The sequence below is a fragment of the Scomber scombrus genome, chromosome 10 (genome assembly GCF_963691925.1).
Source record: "Scomber scombrus chromosome 10, fScoSco1.1, whole genome shotgun sequence".
NCBI lineage: Eukaryota > Metazoa > Chordata > Actinopteri > Scombriformes > Scombridae > Scomber > Scomber scombrus.
Genome location: NC_084979.1, coordinates 3,582,798 through 3,609,404, shown reverse-complemented (window position 1 = coordinate 3,609,404; position 26,607 = coordinate 3,582,798). Strand labels below are relative to the sequence as shown.

At 42.7% G+C, this 26,607-nt stretch overlaps 1 protein-coding gene across 1 annotated transcript; it reads right to left on the bottom strand.

Moving 5' to 3' along the window:
• Positions 1–33: 33 nt before the first annotated feature.
• Positions 34–25,253, bottom strand: myt1b (myelin transcription factor 1b). Its single transcript, XM_062426899.1, has 21 exons — positions 25,199–25,253; positions 22,510–22,540; positions 21,207–21,269; positions 19,785–20,185; positions 17,688–18,878; positions 15,008–15,142; positions 13,950–14,040; positions 13,590–13,706; positions 11,333–11,547; positions 11,025–11,212; positions 8,436–8,693; positions 7,692–7,849; positions 6,017–6,079; positions 5,527–5,595; positions 4,507–4,569; positions 3,989–4,069; positions 3,109–3,333; positions 2,316–2,407; positions 1,683–1,786; positions 322–465; positions 34–177 (listed from the first exon to the last, which is right to left on the bottom strand). The coding sequence occupies exons 1-21, from the start codon at positions 25,251–25,253 to the stop codon at positions 34–36; spliced, it is 3,888 nt and encodes a 1,295-aa protein (XP_062282883.1).
• Between the last annotated feature and the right edge of the window lie 1,354 nt (positions 25,254–26,607).

Below are 26,607 nucleotides of genomic sequence, written 5' to 3'. Positions count from 1 at the left end.
TCGCTCTTCCGTGTGTGTGTGCGTGTGCAGGCCTCAGACTTTGATGCCCTTCACGGCTTTGTTGATGCTCTCCAGCAGAGCCTTGTTCTCCGGGCTCTGGAAGCAGTCCTTGTTGGTGTACATGTCGGTCAGGGTGCTCACGTAGCTGTCAAAGTTCTGCTCTGTGATTGGCTCCTGCTGTGGTGCAAACAACAACCAATCTCAACTGAAAAAAATCGCCACGAAAACAAAATAGAAAGATTCTCCTACATTTTGAAGGTGTGTGAGTGGGTCCAGCCCTGCATGTGTGGTGTGTGTGTGTGTGCGTGGATATTAACTCACCATGTGCGGAAGTCGTATGTTAGTCAGGCTGCGGATGAGGGCGCGACTGAGACCTGACAGCTCCATGAACAGAGCCTCGTTCTGCTCCTCGATCATCTTGTTCTCGTGCTCAATGGTCTTCAGGTTCTTCTCCATGGATGAGATCTGCAACATGAAGCCACAGTTAGCTCAACAACACCAGCTGCTGACCACGCAGGAATTAGAAGTAAAGGATTTCTATTCTTGAGGCGTTAGGTTGAAACATTTATTTTTTCTGCAACTAAGAACTGACATATAAAGAGTGATTGTGGTGATTTTCTACATTATTCTTCATATCGACAAATCCTTAAAAAGACCAAACCAGTCATGAACTGACTGTACTAGCAAATAATGTGTTTATTGTGTCTCATGTATCTTATTCCTCTGTGCTGTAGAGCTTCATTGTTGTCAGAAAAACCTATTAAAAACACAATGATTCAATGTAGTCACTGAGTCCCTTGCAGTCTGTTTTAAAGGAGCAAGTGTGTAGGATTTAGTGACATCTAGTGGTGAGGTTGAAGATTGCAGCTGGAATGAATACCCCTCCCACTCCACATCTCCCCCTCCAAGTGTGTAGGAGAACCTACAGTGGCCGAGAAACTAACAAAAAACATGAAGGGTCTTCTGGAGCAAGTGTTTTGGTTTGTCCGTTCTGGGCTACTGTAGAAACATGGCGGAAAGACAGCCATAGATATAAAAGGCTCATTCTAAGGTAACGAAAACACAATAACTTTTATTTTCTGGTGATTATACACTAATTAAAACATACTTATATTTCATTTCTGCCTAATCTGTTCAGCTAGATGCCGCTAAATTCGACACACTGCACCTTAAACTCAATGCTACACACACTACTGAACCAAATCCATGTCAATCCGCTGCTGAAAATATTCCTCAATAAAAGCTGTATTTCTTCCTGTTTGAGTCATGTTTGCTAAAAACTACAATGACCAGTTGATTCAGGACTGGGTGACTCAACTTGATTCAGTCGACTACAGATTTGTTATGCTAGTAGCATATGCTAATAGCTAATGTAGCTAATATAGCCTCTAGCAGATGAGGAACTACAGAGGTCTGGTAACCTCACTTATTTTCTATCTCCACACCTACAGATATTTGTCATTCACAAACTTGTAGTCTTCATCTTTAACTCACGCTGACTCAAGTGACATCACTCGAGGTAGTTTACCAGATTCTACACAGCTCGCTCTGGAGACATAAAAAAAGCTTTATACCACTTTTTTCCACATGTGCCGTAGAACTCCCCCAACAGCAGGAAACACTGTGATTCCCATATCATAATTTCTGCCCTGTAAGGATTAATAACACACAGAAACACACACCTGAGTCTGCAGGTTGACCATGTCAGCCTCCATTTCATTGTTGGATTCGTTGAGGTCGTTAATCTCTTTGTTGAGCTGCTTGATGTCCTCGTCGTTGTCCAGAACTAAAGAGGAGAACCAGATACATTAGAAGAGAAGAGCAGCTGTGTATCTGGTCAGCATTTGTGTTTAGTTTACCTGTGCATTTCACATTTTATATCTCTATTTCAAATGTCATATTCACAGTATACTGCTTTTGTTTACATGATGTTTTGAATTATAGGCATATTCTGCATGTATATGATCATGACCCTTCCATGAACCTGGTATTGTTCCTGTATGTAGGTGGTGCTGAATGATAGGAATAAAATCTCATATCCCGATAACAATACTTAATCTGAAAACGCTACTTATCCCAATAAAAATACTAATCCCAATAGCAATACTTATACAAATACAGTACATTTTAATTGAATTAATAAACAGATAGTCCATGTGTCCAATTGAGGAAAAATATTGACGCAAAAACGATAGAGCGTAATATGTATCGACAGGTGTTTTTCTAACATCATATGATATATATCATCATATCACACACACCTAGTACACACACAGGCCCACACAGGCTATACATTTATTAATTGAGGGTCTTACCATCACTGGCTCTGAACTTGGTGCTCAGGTATTCGTCCCCGGGAAACTTAGCCTTCTTCTTGGCAAACAAGGCTCTAGGGCATCCTGAGAGGCTGCATGAACAAGTGATATATATACAGGAGAGAGTCAGTGGTCTGTTCTGTCATCCAGTGTTATACCAAAATAGCAAATTTGTCATTGTTAGAACGTGATGACAATGTAGCATTGACAAAAATAATAGTGCAAAGTGTTTGCTGTGCTCAGAAAGTTAATAAGCATGTATTTTCCAAATGTATTTTTGAATTTGAATTTTGTATGAATTTTAATACATTTTAATATATTTAATACAAAAATAAACTTTAATGCACATTTCCGGGTTGGAAGTTTACTTTGGAAATGTAATAGATTACAGATTACTAGTTACCAATTATTCAAAATGTAATAACTATTTCAATGACTTAATCAAAGTAATGTAACTTATTACATTTGATGACATTTCTAATTTTCTAACAAATGTTTTCAGCTGTTAGGGTAAATGTTCCCATTAAGCACCAAAATCTAAGTTCAGCTCTGACTTCAGATGTAACCTCCTCCTTTGATTTCATCAGTAACTGTAATTTAATGACACATTTTTTGTCAGTAACTGGAACAGATTACACTTACATTTATTTTGTCATTCAATAACAGGTGTAACTAGTTACTCCCCAACACTGGTTATTTCCCAACTATCTCACAACGCCATCAATCTCGCTTTGAGATCTACAAACAGGCAAATAAGCAACTCTAAACTGAACATCACTTCAAACAAAGCTACCTGCGGTGTGTGAGGAAGCTTCCGTTGGCGTGTCCGGAGCCGTCGCATCCAGGCGTGGGGCATGTGGGCCCTTCTGTCTTGAAGGCTTTCCAGTTGAAGGGAGTGCCGTTAAGCAGACCCTCCTTCTGTCTGCGGGCGGCCAGAGGACACCCGTAGGCGCTACGGTGCGTGGCGTACTTCCCGCTGATGTGACCCAGGCTGTCGCAACCCGGCACGGGGCATCTGAAGGGGGGAGCAGAGAAGGAGGAAAAAAAGAGGAGAAGATAGTTGCGAAGCAGGAAAAGTGAGAAGAAGAAGAGTTGAAGCCAGGCAGTGGTGAAAAGAAAAGAAGAGAAGAAGAGTGAGAAGGCACAAAGGTTAGACATGGAGATCTAAATACATAAACTGTAGAGAAAGTTGAGAATATTTTACTTGAAAAAATTGAAGTTATACACTTTCTCTACTGAGCCAAATTCATTTTCTTAAGACTGGAACTGACAGATTATTTATGCAGTGAATATATTATATATTACTGGATAGAGCTATGAAGGTTTACCACATGCTGTTGAATTTACTGTCTTGTGTGCAAATGCAAATATGAAGCCCATGTATTTCTTATGTATTGACAATCTACTCTATGATACTCTAACATGAACTGCATTCAGAATCAGTATCTGGAATCAAGTGTCTTTTCCCATCAGTAAAGGCCTGATTGTTTGATTCAATTACGGTGGGGGTGGGGGGGGCAGGTCACTACCTCTGCATATGAATGATTCACAGTGACTTTCCCTCTCTCTCTCTCTCTCTTTCTCTTCCTCTCTCTCTCTCTTTTTTATTGCATTTTACTTTTACCGTCAGTCTCGCTAAAAGAAGACATTATGGCTTTCTGAGCGGTACGAACTTTAAAAGCTCGGAGTCCTCCTGGTTGTCCTTGGTAGGAGTTTTAATTCCACTTTTCTTGGCACGCGGGCACCCAGAGAGACTGAAAACAGAAAGTACGGAGTTGATAACATAGGGTTGAAAAAAGTTTTCCGGTGAAGTGATTAGCTTGATAAAGGGAAGAACATTATTTATAAAAAAAGTAAGAATATTAAATCAAATTTACAAACCAAATTAACTCAAAACGCCTAACATGGCCCAAAAATAGGAGCAATGGAAAGGTGTGGAAAATGTGTGAGTATGTGGTCCCTGTCTAATTCTATCATGAACTGTCACTAGGCCTCTCTGACTGACTGTGTATATCTGTGTGTGTGTGTGTGTGTGTGTGTGTGTGTGTGAGCGTGTGTGTTCATGTCATGATTTTGTGTGTGTCAGTGTGTGTGTGTGTGTGTGTGTGTATGTGTGTGTGTATGTGTGTGTGTGTGTCAGTGTGCATGTGTACGCGTGTGTGTGTGATGTTTTTTCATTTGTTATTGTTACCTTCTGTGCGAGGTGTAGTTTCCTGTGATATGACCTGAGCCGTCGCATCCTGGAGTGGGACATCTGAGGGGGAAAGATGCAGCAATATTTAATACATGAAAGACAGAGATCAGGGCAGATGTTTCACAGTGGAGGGTCTTAATGAAAATGGCATCATGCAGATGAGAGAAACTGTCTGTGTTCACCCTTCAACATAATGTCTCCTTTAAATCTTAAGGCTCATTTCAACACTTCTTCTATCTGTCTATAGTGAGCCGTCAAAGTCTTACGTGGGCCAGTGACAAATAAGTGTTGGCAAGATGATCAATTCAAAAATATGTTTAAAAAAATAGTCTTAAAAGCAGCATCAGGTTTGTTAACATGTACATTTAGTATTTTTGTTGGTTTTATATCATTTGAAATGACATATGCACCATTTTTTAAATCAAAAGTAAGACTGAATGCTCCTGAAAATGTCAAATGGTGTAACCACAAAAGAATGGTAAATATTACATATTCTATCCACCTACAGTGTATTTAAGTGGACTTATACAATTACTTGTACAAAGTTTTTATGGTTACACCACTTAGACATTTTTGCCATAATCCTCTAATATATTCTCTCAAAATAGATTAAAAGCAGGGTTAGGGTTAGGGTTAGAAATTTGATGCTGGGTCCACAAAAAGAAAAATGTGTGCAAATTATTCATACGTTAATTTTCACATTTTAACCCCTTTAAATTTGACTAAACCACATGGACACAAAAAAACGTCATTGACCCATTTTCTATAAAAGTGCCTTTATATACACTACAGAATGACACTTTCCTTTTTTACATTTACATGAACTGATTGAAGTGCAGGCAAGCAAAGTCTAAGCCAGATGCAGCAGAGGCAGCAGCCAGCGACAAAAGCCCAGCAACAAAAGTGCACGTCAGCAGAATAAAGCATTGTGGCGTTTTTTTTGGACGGTGTCAGTAGCAAGTGCATTGAAAAAAAAAGTGGCAGCGAAAAGACAGTGGAAGTGTAGAGCAGACATACTTGAGTTCAGGGGTGTGGGCTGCCATGAGGGACCGAAGGCTCTTATCAGCGAGAGGACACCCAGACAGACTGAAGGGAGAGGAGAGGAGAGAAAGAAAGAGAGAGAGAGAGAGCGAAGGACAGGTAGAAGAGAACAGAAGGACGGGAAAAGAGAGGGCGAGGAGGCGAGTGAAAGGAGAGGGGGAGAAAGAAATGAGTGAAAGGAAATCAAGAATGCAAGGCATACCAAGGTCATTTAGGAAGAAGAGGACAGACGGCAAGAAGTAAATTACTGATGCATATCAAAGTCAATGACCGTCTTTGCTTCCTGGGCTCACGGTACATTATTGCCTCTGGCATGTCAAGATCAAATACAATATTTGAATTAGTTGTGGTGCGCCCACTTTGGACTCAGGTGCAGCGTGGGCAGCATGAAGCTCTCAAACTGTAACATTTTCATATGAGAGATAATATATATAGAGCAGCAGCATAAGCCTGCGGTGGTGCATACCTGCGATGGGATGCATAGTTTCCAGTGATGTGGCCGCTGCCATCACAACCGGGTGTAGGGCACCTGGAGGGGGAGAGGAGGAGGAGGAGGAGGAAAGAGAGAGAGAGAGAGAGAGAGAGAGAGAGAGATGCCGAGTTAATGACAAGAATTGTTCATCTCTGTTTATTAATTGCTGAGTTTAGCCATGCTAGTGGTGAGGCTTTATGGATGCTCTGTTTTCATTCTGTCCACCACTTTGTTCCAAACTGTAATATCTCAATTAGTCATGTGCCTCACAGCTCCCAGTACCTCCCACTGATAAGACTGAGGCTTTCCTTACTGTTTGATCCAAGGAACATTGCAGATTATTTTAGGGATTGAAAAAACTAATGACATTACCATTAGCCTCAGCTGGACTTTAATGCTAACACATTAAAGTAAGATGGTGTACAGGCTAATCATTATATCTGCTAAACATCAGCATGTTAGTTCTGATGTTAGCATTTAGCTCGAACCCCTCACACAGCTGCTAGCATGGCTGTGAATTCACAACAGAATTGTGGGTTCCTTTGTGGCATTCTGCGCCTGCTAAAGCTGCACAAAAGAGACAAAAAGAAACTGTGTGATTTACAAAGCACACGCAAAGTGTCTCTGTGCTCCTTTGCTATTCGCACATATGTAAATGAGGTAATGTGAATACATCTGGCGCAAAATTGGCCCCTTTCTGTGCAAATGGGCCTCATTGCAAAAAACAGAGCAATTCAGACCAGCACTAATAGTCTCACACTGAGTGAAATTACAAACGTCTTCAGCAAGTTGGTGTTAACTGAAGCACAATCACTCTCTCTCTCTCTCTTTCTCTCTCTCTCTCTCTCTCTCTCTCTCTCTCTTCAAATCTTCATGTTTGTAAGGCAGAGAATGATGTTGGATAGCAAAATCTTCAGTCAGACATTGGGGGTGGGTCAAGTGGGTTTGGGTGTTAGGCTTATCTCGGACTTTCAGCTACTTAAATAAAAAAATATCCTGACAGCTCTGATGGAGCTCAGGATCCATCCATAACTTCTGCTTTATTACAAACAAACACACATATTAACCTTAAATCTTAGTGTCAGCAGCTGACCTGTGTAGATGTGTGGAAATACACAAAATATTCATTATTGTCAAATCCTGACCGATACGGTGTTAATGATGTCATTACTACTGTGCTGCTGTGTCGTTTGCATAAATGTGCACAGTCTCTTTCTCACACTTATGGTTTCAGCTGCTGTGTGATGCTGCAGCTGTGACACACAGCCAGCTGTGGACAACAAACAGAACATCTGTACTGATGTTTCCCCTGGATACATTCAGTAAGACCTGAACCTGACATTAATCTAACACGTCGACTCATTCCTGCGTGAGTCACATTACTGGCTGTATTTTGATATTTCAGTAGATTATGTTAAATATGGGAAATAGTAGGTGGGAAATAGTAGGGATTTAAAAAAAAAGAAGAAAAAAAAAGTACAACTTTATGAAAGTTGCGTGGGGAAAGTTTAGTGCTCTTTTCATTATGGAACACTCTGGAAACAGCTCAGCTCACTCAAACAGACACAAAACAAGGGCAAATTTCACTCAGCTACAGAACTTTATGGCAATGATTGCACCATCATGTAATTAGCACAATATCTTTTGCGAACTGAACCTCGTTACTTACGCGAGCAGCTCTTTCTTGCTGTCTAGCTTGGGCTGGAACTTGACCTTGAAGCTTGGGGTTGTGACCTCTCCTGGGTACTTCCTGTCCTCATTACAGTCCTGCATCATGTCACAGTCCTCCGGGTCGGACGAGACGAACGACTGACCGGTGTGGTCCATCTGAAGAAATGCAGAAACCGAATGAATGATGACAAATGGACCGTGTCGACTTTTTCAGACAACTTTTTTTTAAAGTCGTACCCTTCCTCTCAACAGTTTGCTTGTTTGTTCACAAGAAGAGAAACTTTGCAAACCACTGTGAACAAACTCTCATGATCCGTTTTTATTCTTTTGTAGACAAGTGATGTTTCCAAATGCAGAATGTCCTCATAAAAAATTAACATTCAAGGCCCTTTATATTTCTTTTGAAAAAGTTCAAAGGAGTAAAATTTGCATATGCCAAAGACAGGATGGTGCAATGCACCTGACACACCACCTCTGTTACACAGTGCAATGTTTTAACTGTACAGTAACTCCAGCATTTCACTGAAATAAATGAATAATAGAAAGAGGAAAAGGCGACAGGAAATAAGGCAAAGGGGATTAGAGAAAGTGATGTAAACAATTATGAGTTTTTTGTTCAAAAAGCTTAGGGGGGATTTTGTCGGTTGTTTTTTTTATGTTGCAATACTTCCTCTGTGACTAATATCACAGGAAATACTGCATGTTTATAACTGGTGCCTTTCTTCAGTCTCATTGTACTGACCTCGTCCATTTCCTCCTCCCTTTGGCGGTTGGGTTTGGTGTAATCTAGAGGTCCCTCCCACTCCTCCTGCTTGTAGGTGTGTAGGTTGGGTGATGTCATCCCACTGCTGCCACCGTGATGGAGCGAGGACGAGGATGAGGAAGAAGGGTCTGGGGACCGAACCCCGGGGCTGGTGCCTGACAGACTGCCCTCTCGTTTGATGGGCTTCTTCATACTGAGGTCCAAAGTGCCGTTCTCATCCACCTCTATGTCCATTTCCTGGGAAAAAAAACACATGAGATATTCAGTATTCATATATGTTGTTTAATGTCTTCTACAGATTCATATGTATGGAGTCCCAAAGTGGTCAATAGACATGATGAAATAAATAAACATAGGTATAAGTCATGAAATCATTCAATGAATATTAAAACTTGACTCATTCTTATGAAAATGTTAATATCAGGAGTTTGTTTTTTATTTCAATTAACATCAGAGGGTCAGATCATTGTGTTATAGCTTTGTTGTCACTTTAGCCAGCAGGCGTGAGCTGGCTAAATGTTGTAGCATCTACTGAGTCTGCGGAGAAACACTATCGGGGCATGTGATTGGCTGATAGGTGAGTGAATGGAAACTGGTGGCAACTCCACATTATGAAATTCAAATAATACAATCTTATAAAAATAAATATTATTAACAGCCTTTTATATTAATGAGCTGAATAATTTTTGTATTAATGAGTAAGTAACCTGCTTGAATGCGAAAAGTACCTTGGGATAACTTTTGTCGTGATTTGGTGCTATATGAATAAAGACTGATTGATTGATTGATTGATTGATTGATTGATTGATTTAGTATAATTATTTTTAACAATTTATTGGTTCATAATTTTATAACATTTTTTTTTTTAATACTGGCCACATTCAGCCTCCATACATACTTGGAAAGTGGGAGAAAATGAATACAGACGCATAGTTAACTAATCCATCTAATTAAGTATTCTCCAATATAAATTACTAATGCAGTCTCCTCTGGTGCACTTCAGTATATATGAGAGGCGTTCCTGTATGATCATGATTATGATTAATTTAATTACCCTCTTGAGCAGATTCAGTTGCAGCACTACATGTACATTAACATACCTATATTTTTACTGAGTCATAACTTCAAATAACCCACGGACACACACTCAGAGAGGGTTTACATTCAGATGTTCATCCCACCTTCACCTGCTTGTAGAATTCCCCTCAAGCTTTTACCAAACAGGCATTTACATAGGCCTAAGCAGCGTGATGTACTTTACTACACGTTTGAGTTCAGAACACCACCTTCCTCGCTTTAACCGTGTTAGTAATGATACCTAATGTACCGCGATGGCGCTTGCCAACAGCACAGACACCGCTTGCTCATCTCTCTCCTTGCTGTGTTATAGCGCCTGGCAGGTGAACAGAAACAGAGGGGTGAGATGAGCCATGTTTTTCCAGCATTCATCTAAAATGGCGCTCGTATGAGCTGGTCAAGGGCCAGAAAAATCAAAGGGTTAGCAGAAGAGGAGAGAAAACGGGAACAGTTCCCAGAAATGTCCCTGGCTGATGAGCTCAGTGTTCCAATGTTTCAATATTGGATTTCAACTGGCTCCGACTCTGATTCCAGATCAGTCCCCAGGTTGATGCGCGGCGTAATACCGCGCAGCTAAGTCCTGCTCTTGGATCAGTGCCTGGCTGAACATCACCTTGCGCCGCTGTGCTGCCAGAGACATTAATCTTTTATCTTCCTAAAACCATGTCAGGAAATCGAAAAATGATGAAGCAGTCACTTTCTCTCCTCTGTGAGGCAAAAAAGGCTTTTAAGAATCACAATATGGGGGAAAGTGGTGTTCCAATTACACCTCCTGTGCACAGGGAGGGGAAAGACGGAGCGAGAGAGAAAGGGGGAGAGAGAGAAAGAGAGAGAGAGAGAGAGAGAGTGACAGTGAGGAGACGGAGACAGAGGGAGAAAATGGTGAGACGTTCACGGGAGGGAAGAGAGGACGATAAAAGAGAAGGAAGGAAAAGAAAACGTGAAAAGAAAATGAAAGAAAGAGTGGCGGGGGTGGAGAGAAAGAGAGAGAGAGAGGGAGAGAGAGAGAGAGAGAGAGAGAGTAGGAGATCTGTCCGGCAGATAATGAAAAAAAGGCTACCTGGTGGAAAACTAATCCAGGGAACTGGCAGTCAGCCAAATTCAATAACAACATGAAAAGTGTGTGGGACGGAGGGATGAAAGGATGAAAGAGGATGGTAGAGGTGATGCAACTGCGTCTCAACACCATCCTGTTGCTGTAAGCTAATGCCTCCTGATGATATATTCATGCAGAGTTGATGGAGAGGGGGAGAATGAGCAACAGAGAGAAGAGGAGAGGAGGGGAGTGAGGAGAGGCACACCCACTATCTCTCCTCTCATCTCATCAGCTGTGGTCTGCGACGTTTCAATCGGCACTACAATGAGCTCATAATCTCTTTCTTTGAGTGCTACTCTTAATCTTTAATTACAATCCTCAATCAGTGCTAATTAACCTTAAAAAAAACAACAACCCATGTATAATAAAAAAAGAGCCAGCTGCAGTGTGTTTACCTTGTTTTGGGGTTTGGTACTGAGGTTCTCGGGTTTCTCCCAGCAGCGCGTGGACAGGTTGAGGATGGCGGTGGCGGCCATGTGAGCGGCCTCTGCGTCGTGGGAGTAGTCGTAGGCCAAGGAGGTGCTCTTCCCGTAACCGTGGAGACTCAGGCTAGGCGACGATGACTTGGGGAATGAGGGCTTAGCTGCAGGAAGGGAAGAAAAAAAAAACAGTCAATTCTAGATCAGATGATAAAAAGTGTGGTAAAATCATTAAAAGTGATGAAAGAGAGACAAAAACAGTACTTCCTCTCTCTCTCTCTTACTTTTGAAGGCTTTGGGTGAGGTTTCGCTGGTGGTCATCTTTGGAGCAAGCATGCGCTTCCCGAACACTTGAGCGTCAAAGCTTGCATAATCGAAGGACACCTTGGAGTACTTCTCCAGCTCCCTGGCCAGGTTGGCGCGAGGCGTGGTGGGTCCCATGTTGGGCCTGTAGCTGCCGTATTGGGGCACCTCGAGCTGCTTGACAAAGCACATGGGCCTGTGAGGAGGAGGAGAGGGAGAGAGAGAGAGAGAGAAGACGTCAGGGTGGGTTTGCTGGAGGTCAGGAAGGAGGGAGGTTTAAGATGCAAAAAAAACCCCACAATGAGTAAAGTATAATAGAATAGAATAACTAAAGAGAGATGGAAATAAAAGAGGATTGATGGCATAAAGAGTCGCACAATCATCGCAAAAACAAAGCGAGAGGGAGAAGCAGAGAATAAGAGAATAAGAGAGGGAGGCAGACTGACATAGAGAGAGTGTGAAGATAGGGGCAACGGTGTATTTAGCACGAGTGCAGCAGGATTAAAAGCTCTCTTATCAGCAGAGGGCACATTTGCATGTTGTACAGCATGGAATTTATGAGCTTTAAGCCCTCTCGTTTTCCTGGAGAGCTCGGGCTTTTGTCAGACCTGTTGGCGTAAATCCACTGATAGACCGGGGAGAGGCGGATGGGCGTGGAAGAAAGAAAGAAAGAAAAGAGAGGAGGAGGAGGAGGAGGAGGAGGAGGAGGAGGAGGAGGAGGAGGAGGAGGAGGAGGAGGAGGAGGAGTGGGAAAGTAAAAAGAGGGAGTGGTGAATGAGGAAAAGGAGGGAGACTGGGTTTATCTTTTTTATTTTATTTTATCCAAAACTCCCCCCCCCCTCCTTCTTTTTGGTCCTCTTTCTCCTCCCCTGAATCCCATATCATAGTCTCCTCTCTCCAAACACACGCTCATTAATAACCTAAATGACCTGGCCTGTAGTCACACTGCTGTCAGGAGGATTTTCATGAGAGAGCAAAAAACTTTCTAGCATTGATCACAGGGGGATTTAAAAAAAAAAAAATTCAAACAACATGGATTCCATTAGAAAAGAAAGGATTGCATGAAGAATTCACATAACAGACAAGCAGGCTCATTTTAATAACAATCCGAGTGGCAAAAAAACAAGGCAAGGCTTATTATGTTTTAATCCTGGATGCTTTGTCCAACCACTGATGAGGTTTTCCTCAAGGAAAGCAATTATTTTTCCTATCCCCCCGCAATGCCCCTATAACTTGCATAATTAGCTTATCAGCTGCATTATTAATTAAAATACCAATGAAGAAGAGCGTGGACTTTGCATAATACCGATGTCTGCCTGGTGTTAATTATCATTCTTTTGGCCATGATCGCGGTGCCTGGCCGGGTTGAGGGATGTGAATGGGAGAAAAAGAGATGTGGGTGTTTGAGGTGACAGTAATGATGAGACCGCCAGACTGGATGCTTCCAGACTTTTTCTTGTGATATTCAGCGGTTCACAAGCCGCGGCTCCACCTCTCGTGAGGGGCCCCGCAGCCAAGGTCAGGATTGTCTCTGTGGTTTTCTGTGTGGTTAGTAGCTAACCTTGAGAAGGACTCGGTTTGAACTGGAGTTTTTTTTTGTATGTAGGGGAGAGATTCACCCAGCATGCTGCTTTGTTTTGACAATGTATTATAATAACAAAGGTGAGCGTCCTCTGTGGATGCACAATCTAAAATAAACACCATTTATTCCTCATATTGTGTCTTTTTGAATGTTATAACAATTCATAGCGTTGTCTACCTTAGTTCTTACCCTTTACCATTTTACATACGGAGTCCCAAAGATGACAAAAAAAAGATATAATTGAATGAATCAGTCTTATAAATGTATTATTTATTTATGTTGTTTTTTTTGGGTATATATCAGTATAAATTAAAAATTAAAACTTTTAATTGAGTTTGAATTAACCTTGAATTGCTTTTATCTCCTTTACATATGATTTGTCTGTTCTTTCTTCTTCTACATGGAAATGGTTTTTACTCATCAAATTGTTTTTATTTGCTCTCTTTTATAATGCAGGTTTTTTATGATTTGTGTATTTTGCTGCCTTGTGAAGCACTTTATAACTTGGATTTTGAAAAGTGCCTTTACAAATAAAGTTTGTTATATTATGATGATTATTATTATTATTATTATTAGTGGGTAGTAGTAGTAGTAGTAGTAGTAGTAGTAGTAGTAGTATCATTTTTGTATGATTTGACACTTTTTCGATCACTGACCTTAACACTCTGTCGTTGGGACTTCCTTTGAGGTGCTCGCTGCCCGGCGGAGAGAGATGCGGCTTATCGTGGCCCTTGGACAGCTTGTCCGCGGCTGCGATGGGGCATCCGGAAAGACTGAAAGGTTGGAGGGAGGAAGGCAGGAAGGGAGGAAGGAAAAGATAAATATTCAAGGGGAGCATGTTGCTGACCATGTAAATCTGATGTGGACTGACACATTCGCTGTCCTGCATACATGAATGTACGAGCTTGCAAATACACAGAGGGGAAAACACTCCCTGTCTGCAGGAATAAACACACACTCAAACACATACACACACACATAAAAAACAGATAATGTATACTTTTTGTATGTATTACCTGCGGTGTGTGTTACGGTTGCTGTTAACATGGCCCTGTCCGGTACAGCCGGGAGTGGGACACTTCAGCACATTCTCATGCATGGCCAGAACTGAGGAGAAAATATAATATATATAAACACACATACACAAACAATAACTCAGTCAATGGGCTGCAGTTTAAAGAGAAAAACCACAACTCTCTTCTCAAGTAAGGGACTGTATGAAATTTACTTGAGTGGGGGAGGGCGTGCTAAATCTTATATCTCCTTTTATTAAAAAACACTAATGGAGTTAAGCAATGTTATTTTTTTTAATGTCTGACTTTTATCAAAACTAAATCAATCGAAAGAGCTTGTCAATAATTGTTGGCAAAGAAATTTAAGTTGTTTTTTTTCTTGTACAATAAATAATAGATACAATATAAATGTGCAATGAGAAATAAATTAAAGACCATTTCCTGCTCTCCCTAAAGGAACTTGACAACCCCTACAGTCAGCAAAAAAAAACAACCCCTCCACCCCTTCATCTGTCACTCTTAATAATTTCCACACAGTCCCTAAGTGTAAATACCAGCAGAATATGAAATGAACCTTAATCAGAGAATAGCAGGGAACTGGACATTTAATAGACCTGTAGTCATGGCTACTGTCAAATGGCCTCTAATATGAATTATATGTAAGAAGCATCTTTTCAATCACTATGGAGAGACGAGGCTAAGCAGGAAAAACACACACACCAACAATGCTGATTCTAAAGAGCATATTTTAAGCGAATAAAACCAGTCAACCAAATCCTAACATCTATTTAGAATTTTGGTCGCCAGTCGATCTTTTTTCACCTGTCAGCGTTTCCATATTTGACCCTATCTATAATGGTAAAAGTGAATATCTCAGTGAGTTAATATGCATTAAATCAGTACGCCTGGATCACAAAAACCATCTCCTGAAATCATTTACTACTTGTGAATATACATGTGATGTCTAACTGTCTCCATCACTGTCACGCTGTTCTGTAGCTGTCATTTTTTCTTCTTCTTCTCTGTGCTTTTTTCATTTTTCATCTCAGAGAAAAACTCACTCTCGGGGGGGATCCTGTCCTTGTGAGGACAGCCTGACAGGCTGCGATGGTGGGGGTAAAGACCGGTCACGTGACCCGTCCCATCACACCCCGGGGTGGGACACTTGATCTCCCTCTTCTCTGGCCTGCTGCTCTCTGGGATAGAGGAGGGATAGGGAAGGTAGGAAGAGAAGAGAAGAGAAGAGAGGAGGGGAGATAAGAGGAGAGAGAGAGAGCGGGGAAGGTGGGATGAATAAGGAGGACAAAAGCAAGTGGTTAATGCCATCAGACAGTCTGCTCGGCTAAGCATAAAATCTAGACATATTTCAGACAACTGTACAAAAGCGACACCATCTGTATCTGCTCCTCGTGTCTTATGTATCTCTGTAAATGCACAATGTGATTTGTGTGTTTCCGTTAATGCTTTCAAGGGTGAAATACTATATGTTTCAATATGTTGTATGAAATATCACTGCTTTTTCAGAGCCGACAGACTCCACCTGTACCCTCTGATCACTTCCCCTCTGCTTTGATACACTTGTCTGACATTTTCAAGGATCTCGTTCAGACAGAAAACACCTGAAAATACATCAGGAGGAAATCATCCCCACTATAATTTACACACAATTAAAGGTGCCTACTCATCTTCTCTGCTATTGGAGGTAGGCCAGCCAGTATCGCTTGGTGCTGGAGAGAGGGAAAAAAGGCGCAAAGAGGGTGGTGTGATGCTCTGTTGGCCTTCAAATTGAATGTTAACGAGACATGCATCTCCTAATTAGCGTCGAGCGGAACAGGAACGTAACCGCAGGAGGGAGTCGAGGCCAAGGAGAGGGCAGCACTACCAGGCATGTAATCACACTACCCGCTATACTGTGAGGAGCATGACAAGTGGGCAGCATGCCAACTGTGAAATACAAGGCTGGAAACACGCGCGGCACGTAAACAAACACTCGAGCGCTGACTGCGGAACAACCTGCACTGTTTCTCCTCTTAGTCAGTTCTCTCTGCTTCTCCCTGACACGCTATTGTCTCTCTTGTGCTTCTCTCTCTCTCTCTCTCTCTCTCTCTCTGTCTGTTGTCCCCTTCTCGATCTCTCTTCAAGCACTTCCTCTCCACTCTTCATGGAAGTCTATTCAGCTGGAACCACTTCATCCCCATCACAATGGAGAGGGGAGGATCTAAACACAGCTCTGTGACTCATCGCTGTTTATTCGGTACACTGTGTTTATTTGTGAGCTTGGCGCACAGTGTTAAGTTCAGCACATGACACCTTGTGCTGGTTTTGTACACACACTGTTCACATACTGTGAACAAAACGTGCAGTTGGGATTTATTTTGAAAAACCCTCAACACTCACTGACATTGAAAGTTTTAAAGAGAAACGCAATAATTAGATATCTTGGATTGACACCACTCGCACATCTCTCTGTTTAGTATGAAGCCACAGCTGGAAAACGATTAGCTCAGTTTAGCATACAGACTAGATGCGAGGGAGAACAGCTGGCCCGGCTCAAAAATCAACCCAACTAACACCTCTAAAGGTTGCTAATATATCTTATTTATTTGGGGCGGCTGTGGCTCAGGTGGCTCAGGTAGTCCACTAATTGAAAGATCAGCGGTTTCGATCCCCAGCTTCTCTAGTCCACATGTTGAAGTGTTCTTGGGGAAGATGCCGGACGGACCTCAAATTGCTCTCGAGGGCTGTACCATCAGTATGTGTGTGTCTGAGTGTGTGTGTGTGTGTGGTCCAGGTATTCCTCACATTGTGGGGATGTACATCTATTTACATTATTGTGGGCTGTGGAAAAAAAAAGCAGGTCCCTTTAATGTAATGCATTACGTTATGTTAAGGTTAGGATAATGGTTAGGGTAAGGCATGTGTTGGTTATGGTTAAAGTTAGGGTAAGTCCCCAGGAAATCAATGCAAGTCAATGTAATGTCCTCTGAAGTCATAGAAACATGATATTGTGTGTGCATGTGTGTGTATGAATGCATTAGCTTCTCCTCCTGATAAGCAAGTTGGCACCTTGCATGGTAGCTTCTGCCATTAGCGTATAAATGTGGGTGTGAATGAATGAATGAAAATGTTTTGAATGGTCAGAAGATTAGAAAGGTGCTCTATAAGTGCAGTCCACTCCATTTACCATATCTATAAGTACATATCTTCTTGTTTTTACTTTCTTGTTGGTGTATAAGATATAATATTTTTATACAGTCTAGCTTTTGCCCCTGTTTCCAGTCTTTAAGCTAAGCTAAGCTAAGCTAACCACCTGCTGGCTCCAGCTTCATTCTGAACAGACAGACATTTGGAGCCGACTGCCACATAACCTCAGTATTGTTGTCCGAGTCCGGCAACAGACCTTTGATGCATGTCATACCCACCTCTCTTTCTCCTTATGTTTCCTTTCATCTCTCCACTGTCAGTATAATAACAGATTAAAACGCCACCAGATATATAAAGAATAAGTGTTGAACTACTTTTTAATTGCATTAAGCAACCAATTCAGTCATAACTTTTTTTTGCTTATTGTTTCAAGCTTCAGATGTTGGAGAACCCTTGAATTCCTCACCATGTTCAGGTAGCTAAAAAAATAAAGTGGGCTAAATGTTCATGATGTATTGCCTAACTAAAGCAAGTTTCTTGTCCCAGTACATGCTGTAACTGCCCCCTCCCCCTGTTTATTCCTTCACTCTGCCCTACCTTTGCTGAAGTAGCTCTTGCGGAGGACGTCCAGGTGCTTGGGCCTGTCATCCATGGTGAAGTATCGCTGGTGGTGGATATCCGGGGCGCGGAGCAGCTCCCTGGGCCCGACTGGTTTCACCTGCTCTGCCTTCAGGGCGATGGCTTGCTCCAGCAGGCCCAGGTTCCCTCGGGTCATGTCGAACATCTCCGACTCGTCTGTCACGTTGGAACGCTGGGAAAGGCTGTCTTCGTCGTCGTGCTCGTCGTCCCCGTCGATGTCATCGAAGTCCTTCTCTTCGGCGTTATCGGAACGCACCTCGATAATGTCGGGAGATGCCGTGTGGATTTTATAGTTCTCGTTTCTGGTGTTGGGGTAGTAGTCCTCCAGTGGACTGGCCCTGTGGGAGCTGTAGCTTAAAGGAGGACTGGCCTTGTAGTTCTGAAGCGGGCTCGGTTTATGAGAGTCATATTTGTCGAGCGAACTGGCTCTGTTGGCGTTGTAGTTTTCGAGGGGACTTGCTCTGTGTGAGTTGTAGTCCTCCAGAGGACTGGCCCTGTGGTCTTCAGACTTGATGTGTGTTCCCTGAGCTGCTGCAGTGCTGGTGATGGTGCGGATGGCAGTTGGCGCATCAGAAACGGGCAGAATGTGGTTCACCTCCCTGTGCTCCTCCTCATCTTTCTCCTCATCCTCCTCCTCTGGTGGAGAGTTCTGCCTCTGCTGTGCCTGCACCGCCATCTCCTCCTCCTCCTCTTCCTCCTCTTCATCTGTGATCTGTTGATGGTGGACATCTTCATTGATAAACTGGTGGTTCTCCTGGCTCACGTGGTCGCTCCTGTCTTCTCCTCGCTCCTCTTCCACCTCCTCTTCAGCTGCCTCCTTCTGCAGAACAGATGACTCTTCCGATACTTGAACTCTCCGCGCCACCTCCTCCTCCTCCTCCTCTGCTCCCTCATTCATTTCCCCCTCCCGCTCGTCCTTTACTTCTTCACCCCGCTCGGCTGCCGTGATGACATCCCCCTGAGTCGCCATAGCAACAGGCTGCTGAATGGCCACAGTCGGAGCATTGTCGCTGGCAGCGGAATCGGAGACTCGTCCGAGGTGGAGGAGAGAGTTGGCCACCTCTTCTGCGCTCTGAGAAGGAGACTGACACTCCTCGGCCACAGGTGGCGCCACGCCAGGCTTGGGCTCGATGATCACGCACTCCTCCTCTGTGGAAACAGAGATGAAGAGGTCAGAGTGGTGACACAGAGGAAAGAGTGAGTCACACAGTGAGCTAAAGCTGTTGTCAGCAATATCTTTATTATCGCTGGCATCACTTCCCAGCCTGCCAAGTCACCGACTGTGAATTCACAATGAGGTAAAAACACCTGCTGTGACGGAGGATGTAGATGTAAAGCAGCACTAAGTCCTATTGCCCCTACTGGTTGATAGGAGGCATTGCAACTTATCACCATCACTTTTTTGTAACTCAGTGTTTTGTGTGTGTGTGTGTGTTGCTGGATGTGGATTGATATCAACCACATTCCTGTAATTTAATCTATGGGTTTTTTTGGGACCATTTAGCTTCACTCTAACTACATCTTAGTGTAGCTGGATTGTAAATTATGTGTTTAAATCTTGCCAATTTAGCAGACAAGGAGGGTTTAATGAAAGATGCTATTGGGTTGCATTATGGGAAATGTAGGATCCAGCATTTCTGGATTCATACAAGGGACAAAAATCAGGATATCTCAGTTTCTGTTGATTTGATTTGACCATGCTTCTTTCTAATCTGTATCTTGTGATTCCCCTAACTTTGTGGAAGTGAAATCTCATTCAACTCACAATTATTTTTAACCCTTGAATCTGCACAATGTCTTCAAGTTGCTTGTTTTGTTCAATTAACAGTCCAAAACCCAAAAGCTTCACAATATAAAACTGAGGAAAAGCAACAAATCTTCACATTTAAGATACTGGAACCAGTGAATGTTTGATTATTGACTTATTGTTTGGAATTAGATGCTTATTTTTCAAAATCATGTTTAGTTGGAGTTTGGTTGGAGTCGACAGCAAATAAGAGACAAATATGTCTCTGGTCAATATTAGCTGCCATGTCTCAATGAGAAGAAGCCCACCTTCATCAGCTGCAAATGTCTTCTCCTCCTTCTGATATGTTTCTTCTTCTTCCCGCTCCTCCTCTTCCTGCTTCTGCTGACTGTGCATCTCCTCCTTCTCTCCGTTCGTCTGTCCATCCCGCGTCAGGTCTTCTGTCATCTCTTCTGTCATATCTTCTGTTTCATCCTCTACAGCTGCCTCCGTCTCCTCCTCCTCCTTAGCCTCTCCTCCTTTCTCTCCATCCTTCTCTCCCTCTCCCTCGGCCTCGCTGCTGGCGTCGCTCTCTGCGCTGAAGCCCTCGTCCATGGTAAGTTTCAGAGGGTGGGACTTCCTCTTGGAGGCCGGCCGCTCCGTTTCCTGTTCCTGCTCCTGCTCGGCTTCTTCTAGGCGGCGTTTTCTGGCTATGGGGCAACCCAGAACGCTGATAGAGGGGAAAGAGAAGAAGAAAGAAGTGTGAATACCAAACATGGAAGCAATGGGAAATCAACAAAGTCACTCTAACATGTCCAATTAAAACCTCATGCACCTCATCATATCTATGAGTGAGTTGATGGAGGTTGGGTGTGTGAGTGTGTGTTTTTTTAACATGAAGAGCATATGAGAGTATGAGGCGACGCACACGGCCTGAGGGGGGCGCCATGCTCACTCACTCACACACATCACAACAAATCTCAGCCAATTGACTGGAACGTTTAATGAACAACTTGTATGGAGAGAGCGGCGGGCGACGCAGCGGAGGGTGAAATCCAATAAACTCCCTCTTACTCTCACCTGGGAGACAGCGAGGGAGATTGAGGGAGGATCTATAAACAAAGTGCATCTGAAATTGCCTGCTGAATGAATACACATGTAAACAGATAGCTAATATCTGCCCCTCAATAAAGAGGAGTCACAAGCCAGTGAGCTGCCCCCGAGTCCCATGGGGGATTCTGGGAGGGGGCGAGCGACACAGACGAGGAACGGAGGGAGGGAGTTAGAGGAAGGATTACAGCTGCCGTGTAAAACCTGAGCAAATGACTTTTCACTGCTGCCTACGAACATCTTTACATTTTAAGTTTATATTACAACTGTATATCTTGTGTGCTTATACTGGTTTTTACAGTAGATTTAGACTCTTTTTTGGCAGGAGCAGCTGATTTAAAGGGGTTTTTACAGTTTCTTTGTATGGATTAACCAAACAAGCCATATCATTTTAATTATATAGCTTTAGAGTGGGTGAATTTAGGGGGTTGTATGGATAGTCTCATATAATTCTTGGCAAGATAGCAATGAGTGCATCTTTAAAAAAAAAAAAAAAAAAGTCCAACTACACCTTTAAAAAAAAGTGAGCTGGACTTTTTTTTTTTTCATGGAGTGGAAAGGACAAGGAGGACAGACAGACAAAGAAGCAGGACAGACAGAGGGTGTTTTTTTTTTTTTCTTTTTTTTTTAATCTGCCCTACCTTCTGTGTCGTGAGTATCTCCCACTGATATGGCCGGAGCCATTGCATCCAGGGGTGGGGCAGCTGGATGGGATGGATGAAGGTTAGAGATATGTTTTTAAGACATGGTGCATTAAGTCCCTACTCAGAAGCAATGATAACCACAAGCAGTAAAAAAAAATTTAAAAAAAAGAAGGAAAAAAAAAGTAATTTAAGATAAACAAAACAAAGAAAGCAAAGACATGCAAACTGAGCACACACGTCACACGAAATGCGCATGCACAAAGACGAACATAGCTCACAGATATGTAGCCCACACCCCTCCTCATCCACACCCGCCCCACCTCCTTCCAGTAGACACACACAATGCATGAATGCAGGTGGCATCAAGCCGGGGGAGAACATAATATTGTGTGTCGTACATCAACCCTGGCCTATATCCTGTTACTATGAGAGATAAGGATCAGCCAAGACCTGCTGTAATTTCCCCTTGCTCTTCTCTCCTCACCAGTCATCATCATCAGACCCCCACCCCACCCTACCCCACGTCTCTCTCTCTCTCTCTCTCTCACTCTCTCTTCTCTCTCTCCTATGATCCAGGTTGCTATGACCCCTCAGGACGGCTCATTTCAATTCTCATTAACTTCCCCCAGCAATTGCCCTTTATTACTCCAATTATCCTTATTATTAATTTCACTTATTAAAAAATGCTGCATTTGCATTTTAAATGAGATGCTCTCTGGCCCTCCTACTGTTTTCTTTTTTTCCCCTCCTGTAATCCATGCACCCTAAGGTTTTTTTTTCTTTTTTTTTTTCTGGAGTGCTGAGCACAAATCAATGCTCAAAGGTGAAGTGTGACAAAATGAGAGAGGATGGAGAGAATAATTTAGAGAAGAGAGAGGGACAATGGGCTCTGTGTGACCAGAGAGGCCTTGAAAGCTGCTGCCTGGGTGGGAAAAGTAAAAGATGAGGATAAACCTTGAAGGTAGAATGAAATAATCGCCCCCCCTCTTCTCTCTACTTCCGCTGTATCCTTCGATTGGATTGCAAAAAGATCATAGGCCCCTTTCATTGCCTCTACTGTATGTGTTCATAGCAGGAAATAGCAAAAAGGCTTCGAGTAATCAATAGCAGCCAGCTGGAGGTACTGACCACGGGCTGAGAAGTGACGATAAGAAATAAAAAAATAATACTAATATACAACATCATCTAAAGAAGCGCTGATAGTGAGTCCACAAGTGCCCGAGGGGGGGGGGTATATCTGCGGTGCACATAAAAGAACTTTATGAAAGGGATTTCAACAAAGATGAAGGTGTTTCCTTACCTCAGCTCTTGTCCTACGAGCTCAATAGGAACTGAGAGTAGGGAGAAAAGGGGGGAGAGAAAGAAAGAGAGAGAGAAAGAGAGAGTGGTGGTGGGGTACAGAGAGGCAGAACAAAGGTGAACGACTGCTCAGAAAGCCGTGCTGCTAAAAGAAACTCAGATCAATAAATCACAAATGCATACGAATCCCATGAGGCTTCCTCATACAGGCTTACACACTGCTGACTGCAAAAAAAAAAACACCTACACACTCCCGAGCTCACACACAAACACACACACACACACACACACAAACACACAGATTTATATCTACATGCAAGCATACACACATACAAACACACGCTCGCAAAGCACAAAACAAACAGTAGTGTAAGGGCTGGCCTGCACAAACATACTGTATAAATAGGGCACACACACACACACACACACACACACACACAAAGGCAAACAAAAGCGTAGAAGAAAAAAAACCTAAATCAGGCAGATTGCATTTTGCTGCTCAGGAAAGAAAAAGTGACAATTACATGCAGACTTCAGCAATAAAACATGATTAATTGTTGCACTTTATTTATCATAATGGGGAAAATGAAATTAAAAGTAAAACTGCATTCATCAGTAGAAAACAGCATTTCTTTCAGGGACAACTAATAGTAATTGCCTTCAAAACATAAATCAAGCTCTGCTCACAAACAACACAAGCGCACGCACACACACACACACACACACACACACATTGCTCTGGGCCGGCTGTGGGCATCGATTGGGAGTTGAGCGATAGAACGAGTGGGGAGAAATATCCTATTTTCATTTGGAGCAAACGAGAAAACGATACGATCCTTGAGAATTCAGTTTAGGCTCCGATATCAGATGCATTAATCACGTGTCAGAAAGATCCCTGCATATAAAGATACACCAAGCGCATGAGAAACACGCACACAAACACATACACCCACACACACACATATCAGCAATGTGTGTGTGTGTGTGTGTGTGTGTGTGTGTGTGTGTGTGTGTATAGTGTATCTCAGTTTCTCAGTCTTTCATCATGCAGTTGGATGACTGGACGCCTTCCTGCTCTCTGAACACCCTGTGAACTGTTGCTGTGCTGCCGCGCATCTAAACATCAAACACACACACACACACACACAAACACTCACACACACACACACACACACACTCACACACACATACACACTTCTACACAAACACACGAAGAAAGACACATGTATCAATATGTACATATGCACACGCACACACACACATATTCATAAGCACACACACTGAAATGTTTATGTATTCAAACATGCGCATACACACTAACACACACTGACAGACACATTATTCATGGTAGATTGGAGCTCCACTGATTGTTTTTATTATTGATTCATCTGTCTGTTATTTTCTTAAAGGAACAGAGAGACGTTTGATGAAATACTCTTATTATTTTTGTTGCTTCAGAATTAGATTACAAGAATTATACCACTCTTGTTGCTATCTGTGCACTAAATATGAGGCTACAGCTAGCAGACGGTTAGCATAGCTGAGAATAAAGACTGGAAACAAGAGGGGAAACAGCTAGCAGACGGTTAGCATAGGTGAGAATAAAGACTGGAAACAAGAGGGGAAACAGCTAGCAGACGGTTAGCCTAGGTGAGAATAAAGACTGGAAACAAGAGGGGTAACAGCTAGCAGACGGTTAGCATAGCTGAGAATAAAGACTGGAAACAAGAGGGGAAACAGCTAGCAGACCGTTAGCCTAGGTGAGAATAAAGACTGGAAACAAGAGGGGAAACAGCTAACAGACGGTTAGCCTAGGTGAGAATAAAGACTGGAAAAAAGAGGGGAAACAGCTAGCAGACGGTTAGCCTAGGTGAGAATAAAGACTGGAAACAGAAGGAAACAGCTAGCAGACGGTTAGCCTAGGTGAGAATAAAGACTGGAAACAGAAGGAAACAGCTAGCCTGGCTCTGTCTGAAGTTAATAAAAATACATTTAAAATACACTCACTAATAAACATGTTATATATTGTTTGTCTAATCTGCATAAAAAGTATAAATGACAAGTTTGTTATGCTTAGCTACCAGACTACTAGCAGTAACTTCATATTTATCACACTGTCATGCAAGTGGTATCAAATAAGTGTTGTTTTTTGAAAACAATTTTAACTGTATTTAATGAATAGATTCATGGTTTAGTCTATGAAATGTCAGAAAAGAGTTTAAAAATAGTCTAAATTGATGTCTTCAAATGTAGCTTGTATTGTCAGATAGCCAAAAACCCTGAAATAGCCATTGTTACTATCATAGAAGACACATGACAAGTGTTGCCATCATAGAAGCTGGAACCCACTTTTATTATACTTACGATTCATTTACTGACTATTGATTAATTGTTTTAGCTCTACTAAATTACACACAAACATTCATTCATATATATATACACACATATAGGCATGTACACACACACACACACACACACACACACACACACACACACACACACACACACACTCACTCACACCTTGCTTTAGAGTATAAAGAAGTTCACGCTGCTGACAACTGATGTTTTCATGTGAAGAATTCTGATTGAATCTGTGTGTGTGTGTGTGTGTGTGTGTGTGTGCGTGTGCGTGTTGCAGCACCTCTGACAGGCATGACCTGACATGATGCAGAGAAATGACAAACACTCACCTCTGATTCCCTTGGACCGAGTGCGAGTTCGCTTGTCATCACCCTCTACACTCATCTGGGATAGAGAACAGAGAGAGAAAACAGACAGAAAGAGGAGAAGAAAAAACAACATAGCAGGAGGTAAAGAGTGAGTGAGGCAAGAAAAAGAAAGGAAAAGAAAAGAGAGATAGGGAGAGAAAAAAAAGACACCGTCAGTGGTGATTTATCAATGCTTTCAATATATTCCACCACACATCCAGAGTTAACCGTCCTTGCCTACCTGCGCTTCAAAAGATCTGCTGTAATAACCCTCAATCAAAATGTTCCCACTGAAACACACCAAAGGTAACCGTGACACAAAGAGATGATCATATCTTTAATTCTCACCCCCCACCCCCCCACCCCCTCTCACCAATCACTTCTTCCTCTCACCACACAGGGGGAAAAAAACCCAACATAAACCTACTGATGATACCGTCCTGCTCACTTCATCAGTAGAGAGACAGAAATACAGGCTACCCCTCCCCAACCCTCGCCCTCATCCCCAACTCCCATCTCTCTCCCCCCTGTAATTTCTTGCACCTGAGTGGTGTGTATGATTGCACGCTGTGCGGAGGCAACAGGCGGCACCGGCGCAGGGGCCACAGCCTCGGTAAGCGGAGGGACTGACAATCATAACTGTGCTGAATATAATAATAAAGCAAAAACACGGCCACTAAAAAGCCACTGTAATAACCCTTTTAAGAAGAGATGTTAATGTGTGTGTGTGTGTGTGTGTGTGTGTGTGTGTGTGTGTGTGTGTGTGTGTGTGTGTGTGTGTGTGTGTGTGTGTGTGTGTGTGTATGCATGCAGAGGATGCTTAGTCCTGGCTCGGCTTTTATGCCACAAAGGAGCAGGTGTTAACCTTGCTCCCTCCAACACACACACACACATACACACACACACGCACACACACACACTATATTGACCCTCAGCCACACCTCCTCAGCACTACCTCTCCATGCCCAGCGCTGCTCTCGGTGCACTCTAAAGCTATCAGATGTTTTTTAGTCACAATGGAGCCATTAGCTTTGATTACTGGACTCTGTTTTTTTTAATCACAGGTCTCCCCTCTTTTCTCTCTCTCTCTCTCACACACACTTCCTCCCTCCTGTAAACCCTCCCTTCCAAATCTCCCCCTTTATCCCTCCCCGTTCTCCTTGCCCAGGCACTTAGCAGCTTTGTTGCCTCTCTATAGTGAAGTTGGCACTGCCACAGTGGGATTCAAACACAGGCTCCCTGTTTCTCTTCTTCTTTTTTCCCCCCTCCTCACCCTCTCTCTATTTGGCAATGCCTCTTTCCTGCTAATAGACTACTTATGAAAAGAAGGAGGGAAAGAGGGATGAGAGGAAGATGAAGCACGCTGTTGTTGTTGTTGTTAAGGGCTTTTC

Excerpts from the sequence above, each read along its gene's own strand:
- myt1b (XM_062426899.1), bottom strand. The coding sequence starts at position 25,253 with ATGAGTGTAGAGGGTGATGACAAGCGAACTCGCACTCGGTCCAAGGGA. Across the intron at positions 5,596-6,016 it reads AACTATGCATCCCATCGCAG|TCTGTCTGGGTGTCCTCTCG; the intron begins GTATGCACCACC and ends CTCTCCCTTCAG. Across the intron at positions 4,070-4,506 it reads AACTACACCTCGCACAGAAG|TCTCTCTGGGTGCCCGCGTG; the intron begins GTAACAATAACA and ends TTCTGTTTTCAG.